The sequence below is a fragment of the Sorex araneus genome, chromosome 8 (assembly GCF_027595985.1).
Source record: "Sorex araneus isolate mSorAra2 chromosome 8, mSorAra2.pri, whole genome shotgun sequence".
Taxonomy (NCBI): Eukaryota; Metazoa; Chordata; class Mammalia; order Eulipotyphla; family Soricidae; genus Sorex; species Sorex araneus.
Genome location: NC_073309.1, coordinates 13,511,077 through 13,523,259, shown reverse-complemented (window position 1 = coordinate 13,523,259; position 12,183 = coordinate 13,511,077). Strand labels below are relative to the sequence as shown.

At 43.2% G+C, this 12,183-nt stretch overlaps 1 protein-coding gene across 1 annotated transcript in view; it reads left to right on the top strand.

Moving 5' to 3' along the window:
- Positions 1 to 12,183, top strand: part of PHAF1 (phagosome assembly factor 1) — a 35,645-nt gene that overhangs the window by 2,578 nt on the left and 20,884 nt on the right. Inside the window, exons 2-3 of the mRNA XM_004600613.2 lie at positions 6,352 to 6,434; positions 11,776 to 11,859. Of these exons, the coding sequence (XP_004600670.2) occupies positions 6,352 to 6,434; positions 11,776 to 11,859 (167 nt within the window). The remainder of the gene's footprint in view (positions 1 to 6,351; positions 6,435 to 11,775; positions 11,860 to 12,183) is intronic.

The window sequence follows — 12,183 nt, the reverse complement described above, 5'->3', positions numbered from 1 at the left end:
CTGAAACATATGTAAACTGCATTTGAGGCTGAAATGTAAGGCTAAGGTCAAAAAGGGGATCTGTGCTTTAGAATTAGATGCCTGGACTAGAGAACCAGGCAGTGCTTAACTGAAGTCATCATACTTCTGTCTGGTAATTTCTGTTTTCTACATGATAATGAGGCTAAGAAGGGCAGAAACAGTAGAATGGTAAAGTAGCTGGGATTTCCTGCTTCCCGGTACTCTGCCCTTCTGAGGTTTTTGTCTCTAGGTTTCTTCTTTCTGGAATCTGTGCAAATGCAGATGTATCTAACCATTGCCATCATCCTTCTGGCATCACAATGGGGAGCTACATCCAATTTCTTGGCTGTCTTCCTGGCCTTTGTGTAATGTTGGAAGATTAAGGAAATGCCAGCAAAACAGGACAGGAAAAGGCCAAGAGGAATCTCAGAATGTACTGATGATTTGACCAATGGTAAAGACAGTACAAATTATAAGTATTTTCAGTGGGACTGGCTGAAATTGTTGATGTGGAGACCTGTCTGACTTTGTTTTGAAATTAGAAATTGTCTCTAAAAATGCCTTAAGAGGGGCTGGAGTGATAGCACAGTGAACAGGGCGTTTGCCTTGCATGCTGCCGACCCAGGTTCGATTTCCAGCATCCCATATGGTCCCCCAAGCACCGCCAGGAGTAATTCCTGAGTGCATAAGCCAACGGTAACCCCTGAGAATTACCAGGTGTGACCCAAAAAGAAAAAAAAATGCCTAAAGAAAGTAAACTTTAAAGGTCTTAGAGAATAGCTTTCTCTTAGATTACCTTGCTCCAGAGAGACTAAGGTTCATTCTGGCAAAGGTGGTTCATTCTGGTAAGGTAGCTGTGACTTCGTTTGCAAGTAAAAGTTGTATGAGGCGTGTGTGTGTGTGTGTGTGTGTGTGTGTGTGTGTGTGTGTGTGTGTGTGTGTGTGATTTTTGTTTTGGGGCCACACCTACTGGTACTCAGGCTTACTCCTGGCTCTGCGCTCAGGGATCACTCCTTAGCTGGTTCAGGCGTGCAAGGAAAACGCCCAAACCACTTTATTATTCTCTGGGCCTCAGAGAGGGTTTAATTTGGCCCAGGGATGTGTCTTAGTTATAGAATGCCTGAGTTTGACTCCCAGCACTGCCGGTTGTTGCTGACCCTTTTCTTGTGATTCTCGTTACCAAAAATGTATAAGTACTACAATTCATAGGTGGGACCCCAGATATCCTAGCAGCTACAAGTGGAAGAGATGGGGAGGAAATGAAAAATGGACTTACGACCAGAAGAACTTCGTTGAATACATGGAGGAATTACAGAAACAGTTCAGTTTATTATAGTGAGGTTAGAGAGTTATGTTATTTAGGGCAGTGTTTCTTGGCCCTTTTCAGATCATAGCACCTTTCCAACTTTTTTCCTTCCTTCGTCCCTCCATCTTATCAGTAGTAGGTCCTGACATGCTGTAGTCCCATCTGCTGTTTATATACCTTTTATCTGTGGCCCCCGAGCAGTATTATGGGGGACCGTGGGATGCTGTATGGCTCAGTTGAGAAACACTGGTATAGGATGCTGTGGAAGGGGAGAAGTAACTTGATCTCACCTGGGGGTTCAAAAAAAGATTTTTATCAACCTACTGGAGCCTATACTTCCATTTCCCAGAACAAGAAAGTACCAGGAATGCCCTTTCAGAAGTCTGCTGCCTAATTCTAACACCTAAACTAAAGGTCTAAACTAAACACAACCCTAAGCAACCCTAACCCAGTGTTTTCCAAACTGGGCCATACTTAATAATAACAATAACAGTAATAATAGGTCTGGGATGGAGCTCAGTGGTAGAATGCTTGTTTTGCATGTATGAGACCCTGAGCCAACCCCCTCCCCCCCAAAAAAGAAGAAGAAATGAAAAAGAATAAAGAAGTCTGCTGCCAGTAAATCATCCAGTCAAGTTGAAAAGGGGTGTGTTGGAGGACTAAGATAACACAGTGTAGGGGGCTAGAGCAATAGCACGGCAGGTAGGGCATTTGCCTTGCACACAGCCAACCCGGGTTCTATTCCCAGCATCCCATATAGTCCCCCAAGCACCACCAGCAGTAATTCCTGAGTGCAGAGCCAGGAGTAACCCCTGTGCATCACCAGGTGTGAACCAAAATGGAAAAAAAAAAAGATAACAGGGTTTTTAAGATGCTTGCCTGGAATGCGACTGACCCCCATTGAGCCTTGTATGCTGTCAAACCTGGTTCAATCCTTGGCATACCATGAGTGATCTTTGAGCACTGCCAGGTGTGGCCCAAGGTCCCCCATACCTTGGCCAGCTGTTAAAAAAAAAAAGTCATTGAGATATGACCCAGAAACTAGGTATTTGACTGAATCAGTGGGTTGGGATTGGCAGAAGGAAATACTGCCATCTTTAGGTTCTGGGAAAGTTAGAGGAACTGCAGGGAGAGTGTGATATTGGTAGATTAGATAGAATTGGTGAAGGAGAGGACAGTGAAGAGCAAGGGTGTTGACCACTAAGGTTTTGGTATAGGATCTCTGTGTTTTCATTGCTTTGTTTTGCTCATTTAAATTTACACAAATACTAATAACATAAGACCACTTAACTATTATGTCAGGCATGTGATTGGGTTCTGGGAATAGAACAGTCCTCAAGGAACTGTAGAAGAAACTCTAGTAGATAAATAAATAAGAAGGAAGGGTTCATTAAATAAGGTAGTCAAGGAAGTGAGATGTAAGCAATAAGAAGGAGCAAGCTGGGGGTCAAATAATCCAGTAGAATTAAGAGCTAATGCAAAGGCATACAGTATGAAAGATTTTGACAAGTGCTAGGAACAAGAGAAATCATGGGGAGCAGTGGAGGACTAAGATAACACAGTGTAGGGGGCTAGAGCGATAGCACAGTGGGTAGGGCATTTGCCTTGCAAAGAAAATAAAAAGGAAAAGTAAAGGATCCAGAACAGTATTATAGCAGGTAGGGTGTTTGCTGTGCACACAGACCTGGGTTCAATTTCCCCAAGCCCACCGGGAGTGATCCCTGACCACAGAGCCAGCAATAAGCCCTGAGCATAGTTGGGGATGACCCAAAACACCAAAGAAAAAAGAAAATTAGAGATGGATAAGGACCAGCATATTCAAGACCTTTAGGTGATGTTTGGATTTTATCTTTTTGTAATATGGAAACCAAATGATGAGATATTTAAGGCATAGCATCTGTGTAATTCAGAAAACTGACCATATGCTCCACACGTTGAGGGCTTGGTGACTGTTGGAGTTGGGATCGTGCTCAAGTTTGCCATATATATAATTGGTTCTCTTGAGAAGTCTTTCATGGCCTTCATTTTTTAGTAGCTGTGTGATAAGACTGGTCATTGAGGCTGCTTTGTTTCCTGCTTTATTGGGTTTTTCTCCAGATGACTCTCATAAAGATTCCAGGGCCAAGAGTTTAAGATGAATAGAAAGCAAAGGACTCACCCTCAAGAAAGCACGTTTTGTTCCATGTGGATCAGAGAAGCCATTTGTCTTTCTTGGCACCAACTGAGCTTATCTCCACATATATATTTTCCACTCTGGGAGAGAAAGCATAGATATTCCTCCATTTCATGAATGGCAAAGCTAAGTGATGCTTCCAACTCATTCATATTCTCAGTGAACATTTATGAAGCCTCTGTTGAGTCCCAGGTCCTAGACTATCAGAGGCTTACAGGTATCTTGCTTAATCGGATAGCCAGCTTTCCGATTCCCTGCCACTTTCTACAAACCTTAGAATGGACTCAAATGGAAAGCAGAATTAGATCATTGCTTAAATATGGATGGACCACATGTTTGTTTGGTTTTGGGGATACACCTAGGAATACTCAGGACTGATTCCTGGCACTCAGGGATCACTCCTGGCAGTCTTGAGAGGGACTATATGTGGTGCTGGGGATTGGACTTGGGTCAGCCTCATGCAGGGCAGGTGTCCCACCTGTCTCTGGCCCCAAGATGGGCTACATTTTTAACTTTCTAGTCCTTCATATGTGAGCTTTCCTTTGCATTACCTCTCCTTGAATAGTAGATAAACCGACCTTGAATGGGAGACATTAATGTTAGTCCAAGAAGCAAGAATGGCTGCCCTTCCTCCCTTGCTCCTATTACCAAACTCATAATCCTCCAGTCCCACTGAATAAATATTTGTTCAGTAGTCGGTCAGCCCTGTGCTGGATGCAGAGTGGTGAATAACACCACTGTTTTTGCACTCATGAAGCTATGAGTCTTTGTATTTGGATTGTCTGACACAGTTTTACTTTGTTTTTCTGTAGGGTTGGGTTTTTTGGTTGTTTTGGGTTTTTTTAATTTTCTGTTTGTTTGTTTTTGGGGCCACACCTGGCAGTGTCTGGGGACTACTACTAGTTCAGGAGATTGTTCTGGTGGCATCCAAGACACCATGAGATGCTGGGGCTCCAGCCTTTTGAAAGCTATCTCTTTCGGCCCCTATAGGATTTTTTCTAATTTAAAATATGACAGACCAGTGGGCAGGAAGATAGCTGAAAGGGCTGGAGCCGTGCTTTTATGCAGGAACTTCAGGTTCAGTTCAAAGCACCACATGGTCCCCCAGCACTGCTTAAGCTCTGCACTGGGAATAACCCCTACACAGTTGGTATAACTAAATGAACACACACATACCACACACACACACACCAGACTCTGGAAGCACTCTTTTTTGGTATTCCCTCACACATATACACACATACACACACACACACACACACAGGGAATAACCCCTGAACGAACACACACACACCACACACACACACTGAAAGTAACCCCTACACAGTTGGCATAGCACTAAACGAAAACACACACGCGAGCGCGCACATACACACACACACACACACACACACACACACACACACACACACACACACCAGACTCTGGAAGCACTTTTTTTGTATTCCCTGTGAGCCCTTGGAATCTTCTCAAGATTGTTTAAGAAATGGGGACATCCATAAATCTGTTTATAATGATGAGTTCAAAAACCCCAGGGTTAAGGTTTAGAGCACTGTTTCTCAATCTTTTGCCTCCAACTGTGGCCCCCTTCTGACCTTGTTTTCTTTCTGTGCTCCACCTCCACCAGTTGGCTCCCTAGTCTCTATTGTGGCACCTCCATTTACACAGTTTTTACCTGTTTGCCCTCCACTCCAATATCCTGAAGGCTATTGGATGAGAAACCGATTTTTTAAATATTTTTTTATTGAGGTACTGTAATTTACAAAGTTATTCATAGCACCCAACTTTTACAGTCAGCCATGATCAAGTTCCATGTGTATAGTGTTCCCAACCTCAGATCTCAACCCCATCATGCCAGTATCAGAGATCACTCCCGCCTGGGCTCTGGGGCCATATGGGGTGCCAGGGACCGAACCCAGGTCAGCCGCATTGCAAGGCAAATTCCATAACTGCTGTTCTCTCACTCTGGCTCCGAAACGAACTGATTTAAAAGATGTTTGTGGGTAGATAAATAAAGATCCCACTGAATCCTTAATAAAAACGTACTCTGGTGAGTTCTTGATTTTTTAATTTTTAAAAATTTAATTTTGTTTTGGCTCATACCTCCATGCTCGGGACTTAATTCCTGACTCTGAGCTCAGGAATCACTCCTGGAGGGCTCAGGGAACAAATAATGGAATGCCAGGGATCAAACCCAGGTCTTCTGCATGTAAGGGAAGCGCCTTACCTACTATACTATCCTCTGGCCCTAATTTTTAGCTTAGTTTTTGGTTGTTTTTGTTTGGGGGCCGCACATGGTAGTATTCAGGGCTTACTCTTGCTCTGCACTCAAGGAGTACTCTTGACGGTGCTTGGGGACCATATGTGGTGCTCGGGGATGCAGGTTGGCCACAAGGCAAGCACCCTAACTGCTGTACTATCTCTATGACCCTGGTTTTTAACTTCTTAAACGAGATCTTGTAAGTCATGTGCTCCTGAAGATTCTCATTTGAGGGTTGAGGAAACATGCCAGAGAGGAAGGAACCTGCCCTTTGTCACACGTGATACAGGAAAGAGTGGAAACTAAAACCTCAGTCTCCAGAGTCATGTAGTCAATGCTTTCATCACTGTTCTTTGGTGTCAGCTTACTGTGTCTTCCCAAGTACACAGAGAGATCAGGGCAAAAGTCCTGTTTCCAGGAATCCTTTTGGCTTATTCATTCCTTTCTCCTTTTTTTTTTTCTTTTTTTCCTTTGATGCCTCCTACAACTTTATTTAACCTCATATTGCTTATGGAACGTCTTGTCTGCTCATAAAAACTCTCCTTATGACACCAGGCTTTGTTTAGGAACTAAGCCCAAGTAACCTACAGGGTGTCCTTTTTTTTATTTCAGGAATGCCTCTGGCTCAGGCAGTAGCTATTCTTCAGAAGCACTGTCGCATCATCAAAAATGTCCAGGTTCTCTACAGTGAACAGGTGAGTGGTAGCTAATTTATTTACTGCAGTTGCATCCCTGTTCAGTGAGTCACTGTCAGAAGTTGACACTCTGAGAAGCTAAATGACAGGGATTACTGGGTCAGTGTGTTTGAATGGGAGAATCCCTGACAGTATTCAGTTAACCAAGTATTTATGTGTGTGTATGTATGGACTTGTATATATACAATAAACTCATACTTGCTAGGCATGCTTAAGTATATATTTTTTTATTCTGAAACTTTTTTTGGTCTTGGTAATCTAATGCTGGCAAATTTTGAAGAATAGTTTTGAACCTACACAGGCTATAGATGTCCTCAGTAACTTTTCTGGTAACTTTTTCTTTTTGGGTCACACCTCACAGTGCTCAGGGGTTACTCGTGGCTCTGCAGTCAGGAATTACTCCTGGCGGTGCTTGGGACCATATGGGATGCTGGGATTCGAACCTGGGTCGGCCGCATGCAAGGCAAACGCCCTACCCACTGTGTTATCACTCCAGCCCCTCAAGCCCTCTTTTCTGAGAACTTTTAAGTGCTTGATCACTTTAATTCCACTTATTTCTGTTAGTCTCGTATCCTAAAGCATGTAATAATTTTTTTTTAACATAAAGAATATTGTAGAGATTAGTGGTAGGTGAGATTTTGGTAAGACTTTCCAGATTAGCCCAGAGCATCAGAGTTGGATGTTATTTATATCCAAAAATTATAATCTGCAGAACTACACCCACTACTTGCCCAGTGAGGCCCCATGTGAGTGTCCTTCTGAGGCAAGAATGCTTAATGCTCCACTCAAGTATTTGGATATTCATGTATTGCTTACCACAGAACAAGGGGTTTATAGAGGGAGGGCAAGACTTCCTTTAGCCCGAAACGAAAAGAAACTGAAGTGGTTTCTTAGTTATAAAGTGAAAGAGGATAGCTTCTTGTATTTATTTAACCCAAATCCTGATCTAATCGACCTTTGGTGTTAGACTATGATGAGACAATTGCCCAGCACAAGTAGCCATGCAGACAGGGACATGGACATGTTTTTTGAGCTTATAACCACCTGCACTTTTAGTTAAACCAGGTTTGGGCAATCCCAGATTTTAAAATAGGATTTTTGTTTTTGTTTTGGGGTATATCTGGCTTTTCTTAGGGCTTACTCGTGGCTGCATGCTCAGGGATCACTCCTAGTGGGGCTCATGGAACCATATGGGGTGCCAGGGTTCGAACCTGGGTTGGCCATGGTCAAGGCAAGCACCCTACCCGCTGAACTGTCTCTCCAGCCCCTTAACCGGTGTTTTAAGTGAAGTTTATTACTTAGATCACTTACTAATTTTGTTGCCTGTGTTTCTGATAGTAGTTTTATCACTAAGCTAATATTCTTTAAATATCTTCTAGCAACTGGAATCAATTTTGAATCTAGACCTTGGTTCACATCTCTGTTTTTACCATTTCTTAGTTATACAGACTAATAATTTGTCTGGTTTTCTTCATAATATTAATATAGTTTGCTTATAATAGGATAATCTTTTCATAAAGATCAAAAGGAGATGATCTCATCTTTTCTCCATCTTTTTCTTCTTTCTCTCTCTCTCTTTCTCTCTCTCTGTGTCATTCTCATCTTTTCACATCTGCCTCTGCTTCCCATGAAATACAGAGAATTGTTTGTTCCGCCTGAATGTTTTAGAAATACCTTTTGTCTGTAAGGAAATTGCACCTTGGAATTTATATGCATATCAAGTGGATCCTATTTTCTTAGAGTGAAAAGATGTCAATACTTTATTCAACTTTTTTTTTCTTTTTTGGTCACACCCAGAGATGCTCAGGGGTTACTCCTGGCTCTGCACTCAGGAATTCCTCCCGGTGGTGCTCGGGGTACCATATGGGATGCTGGGAATCAAACACAGGTCGGCCGCATGCAAGGCATACACCCTACCCGCTGTGCTATTACTCCAGCCCCTCAACTGTTTTTTTAATAGAGGACTCTAGTGCTGGGTTACAGGAAGGACATACTTAAATATCATTTAAAAATTATATTTTTATTCCAGAGATATAAAGTATTAATAAAACATTGATTGTTAGGATGACTTTTTTTTTCTTTTTTTTTTTTTCTTTTTTTTGCTTTTTGGGTCACACCCAGAGATGTTTCGGGGTTATTCCTGGCTCTGCACTCAGGAATTACTCCAGAAGTTGCTCAGGGGACCATATGGGATGGCAGTTATTGAACCTAGATTAGCTGAACCTGCTGTACTATCGCTCTGGCCCCAGGATGATTTTCTTTCTTTTGAAAATTGCTTAGCTTATTGGTAACAGTACCAGGGGAATGAGAATAATATCTTGGGAGAGTGTAAGAAAATCTGAATTCTGGGGCTGGAGCGATAGCACAAAGGGTAGGGCGTTTGCTTTGCATGCAGTCGACCCGAGCTCGATTCCTAGCATCCCATATGGTCCCCTGAGCACCGCTAGGAGTAATTCCTGAGTGCAGAGCCAGGAGTAACCCTTGTGTATCGCCGGGTGTGACCCAAAAAGCAGAATAAAAGGAAAATTTCAATTCTGGAGCCAGAGTGATACTACAGCCATAAAGATGCCTGCCTTGCATGTGGCTGATCAAGGTTTGATCCCTGGCACCACCCCAGAACCCCCAGTAGTCATCTTTGAACACTAAGCCAGGAGTAAACCACACCTGGAGAGGTAGGGTCCCCAAACAAAAATAAAACATTCTGAATCTTTTGAGCACTCCTCTTCTAAGCAAAAATCTTGAGAGATGCGAAAATGTCGCTTTAGGGCTGGAGAAATAGCACAGTATGTAGGGTACTTGCCTTGCACTCTGCTGACCCGGGTTCTGTCCCTGACATGCCATATGGTTTCCCAATCATCACCAGAAGTAATTCTTGAATGCTGAGCCAGGAGTAACCTCTGAGTACTGATTGGTGTGGCCCCAAACAAAAAAATATTGCTTCATCTTACCATCTTAGCATGGAATGGCCTAGTCAGAGTTGGAACTACTTGTTTTGGTTGAGAACAAGTGATCTAAAGTCCAGCCTATGTATAGACCTACAGGAAAATTTCAGTATTCTTTCTTCCTGTGTTTCCCAAGCATGATGGTGTTACCCAAGCTTGATACCTTGTGAAAATCCAATGAGAAGAAGGCAGGTGGTTTGAGCAAATCTCAGAAAGCCCTTTTTTTTTTTTTTAATTTTTTAAAAAAAAATTTGGGTCACACCCAGTGATGCACGGGGGTTACTCCTGGCTTTGCACTAGGGAATTACTCCTGGCGGTGCTCGGGGGACCATATGGGATGCTGGGAATTGAACCCGGGTTGGCCGCGTGCAAGGCAAACGCCCTACCCCCTGCGCTATCACTCCAGCCCCCCAGAAAGCCCTTTTGAGAGAATTTTGCCAGAGAGGCTTCCATCAGGAATAGCCCTTTGCCTTTCTAGCCCATATCTGTATCTTTGAAAGCCACACGTCTGTCATTCATTGCCAAGTAAGAAGCTCTGTAAAGAAACTTCCCTATAAAGAAACTTCTTGAGGCCAGAGCAATAGTACAGTGGGTAGGGCATTGGCCTTGAATATTGTTGACCTGGCATCCTGTATGGTTCCCCAAGCACCGCCAGGAGAGTAATTCGTGAGTGCAGAACCAGGAGTAACCCCTGAGCATCACTGAGTGTGACTCAAAAAGAAAAAAAAAAAAAAAGAAACTTCTCAAACTCTTGAGAGCTGTGCTCTTTTCAAGGAAGGTTGTTTTTTTGTTGTTGTTGTTGTTTTTTGTCACACCTGGCGATGCACAGGGCTTATTCCTGCCTCTGCACTCAGGAATTACTCCTGGCAGTGCTTAGGGGACCATATGGGATGCTGGGAATCGAACCCGGGTCGGCCGCGTGCAAGGCAAATGCCCTACCCGCTGTGCTATCACTCCAGCCCCCTCAAGGAAGGGTTTTGGATGGTGTTATCTTCTTCAGTCCAGACAGGGGCAGGACTTTGGAGTGGACCACTCCAGGATCCCTCGGAGTGGTTTTGATGGAACTTAAAAGGAGGCAGGTGGTGCAGACACGAGGAAAAAGTGCTGTATACTGAGGACTGTGTTTTTTGCTCTCTGACATGCTCTCTCTGTCCTCACGAGAACCCTGAAGAGATGATTGTTGTTCCCATGAAGAAACCAGAGCTCAGAGATATTTTAACAGTTAATGGCCCCACTCTACCCAGTGCTCTATACTATTTCCCTACTCAGAAGGGGCAAATGTAGAAATAAGACTCCTTAGATCTTTGACTTATAGAAAGAACATATGGCATGGGATAGTTTAGAGAGGAAAGAAAAAGTAAGAATGTCATGTCATATATAATCAAATGACAAGGTAATTTTCAGTTGGGGTAAGGGTGGGCCACACCTAACCGTCCTCGGGGGCTATCTCTGCCTCTGCTCAGGGGACCATGTGTACTACTAGGGCTTGAACTGGTGTTAGCCACACTCCTGGTAAGTCTCTTAATCCTATACTATGTCTCTGGCCCTCACAAGGTAATTTTACTGTGGAACAAAAAGTAAAATGTTGGGGCATAGGGGTGGGTAGTTGATGTGGCTGAGCAATAGAGTACATGCTTCAGGCACCTGAAAACTGGATTCAATTCCTGTAAAATAAATAAAAATGTGTAAAGTAAAATAAAACGTGTTCCTTGTGCCTGGGATATAGTTTCAGCTGATGTGCCTTGTACATTACTTGTTGAGTCTGAATCCTGACGAGATCTTTTCACGTGGCCTGTATTCATCATTGACTGCTCTGTAGTCTTGACAGCCTAAAAAGACCCTTACTCTAAAAGTGTATCCTGTGGGCTGGAGAGATAGCACAGCGGGTAGAGCATTTGTCTTGCACGCGGCCAACCCGGGTTCAAATCCCAGCATCCCATATGGTCCCCTGAGCACGGCCAGGGGTAATTCCTGAGTGCAGAGCTAGGAGTAATCCCTGTGCATCGTCAGGTGTGACCCAAAAAGCCAGTAAATAAATAAATAAATAAATAAATAAATAAATAAATAAAATAAAAGTGTATCCTGGATCCTTGTAATAAATGACCTACATATGTTGAAAGAATTTAGGCCCATTTCCCCCAACTGTTACTACTCAGAGCCTGAAAGAGCTGCTTTTCAGCCAGGACCCAGCAGCAGCTGTGGGCTGGGAGTCAAGGACACGCACTGCACTGCATGCAACAGTTGTTTTATGTTTCCAAACCTGTTAGTTGTGGGAGGAAGGGGCTGCCTGCACTAAATATTCCCTGTGCACTGGGTTTATATTGTAAGACTATTAGTAGGCAGGAACGAACAAATTAGTTCATCATGTGTTTCTAACTTTGTTTTTTTTTTTTTTGTAGTCTCCTCTAAGCCATGACCTCATCCTTAACCTGACTCAGGACGGAATCAAACTACTGTTTGATGCTTTTAATCAGAGACTTAAGGTAACTATAAACACCCAAGTTTCATGCTAGTCTGATTCATATGTGCATTTGTGAGATGTTGCCGAAACTCCCCAGGTGCAGTAGGGAGTAGACTTCTGTGGTTCAGGTACCATGTGATGTTAGGGACTAACACTTCTTCTCTTCCTTTCAGAAGGAGGAAGTGGGAGAATGGGGTGGAGTATGAGGTAGGGTGAGATGCTTGAACCCTAGCCCTAGGCTTCAGAAGTAAAAATTAAAAAAAAAAAAGTGTTTATGATTTGAACAGCATGCTATGGGAAGGGGACTTTTCAGTAAAATAGAAAAATGAGAGGAGCTAAGTATTGA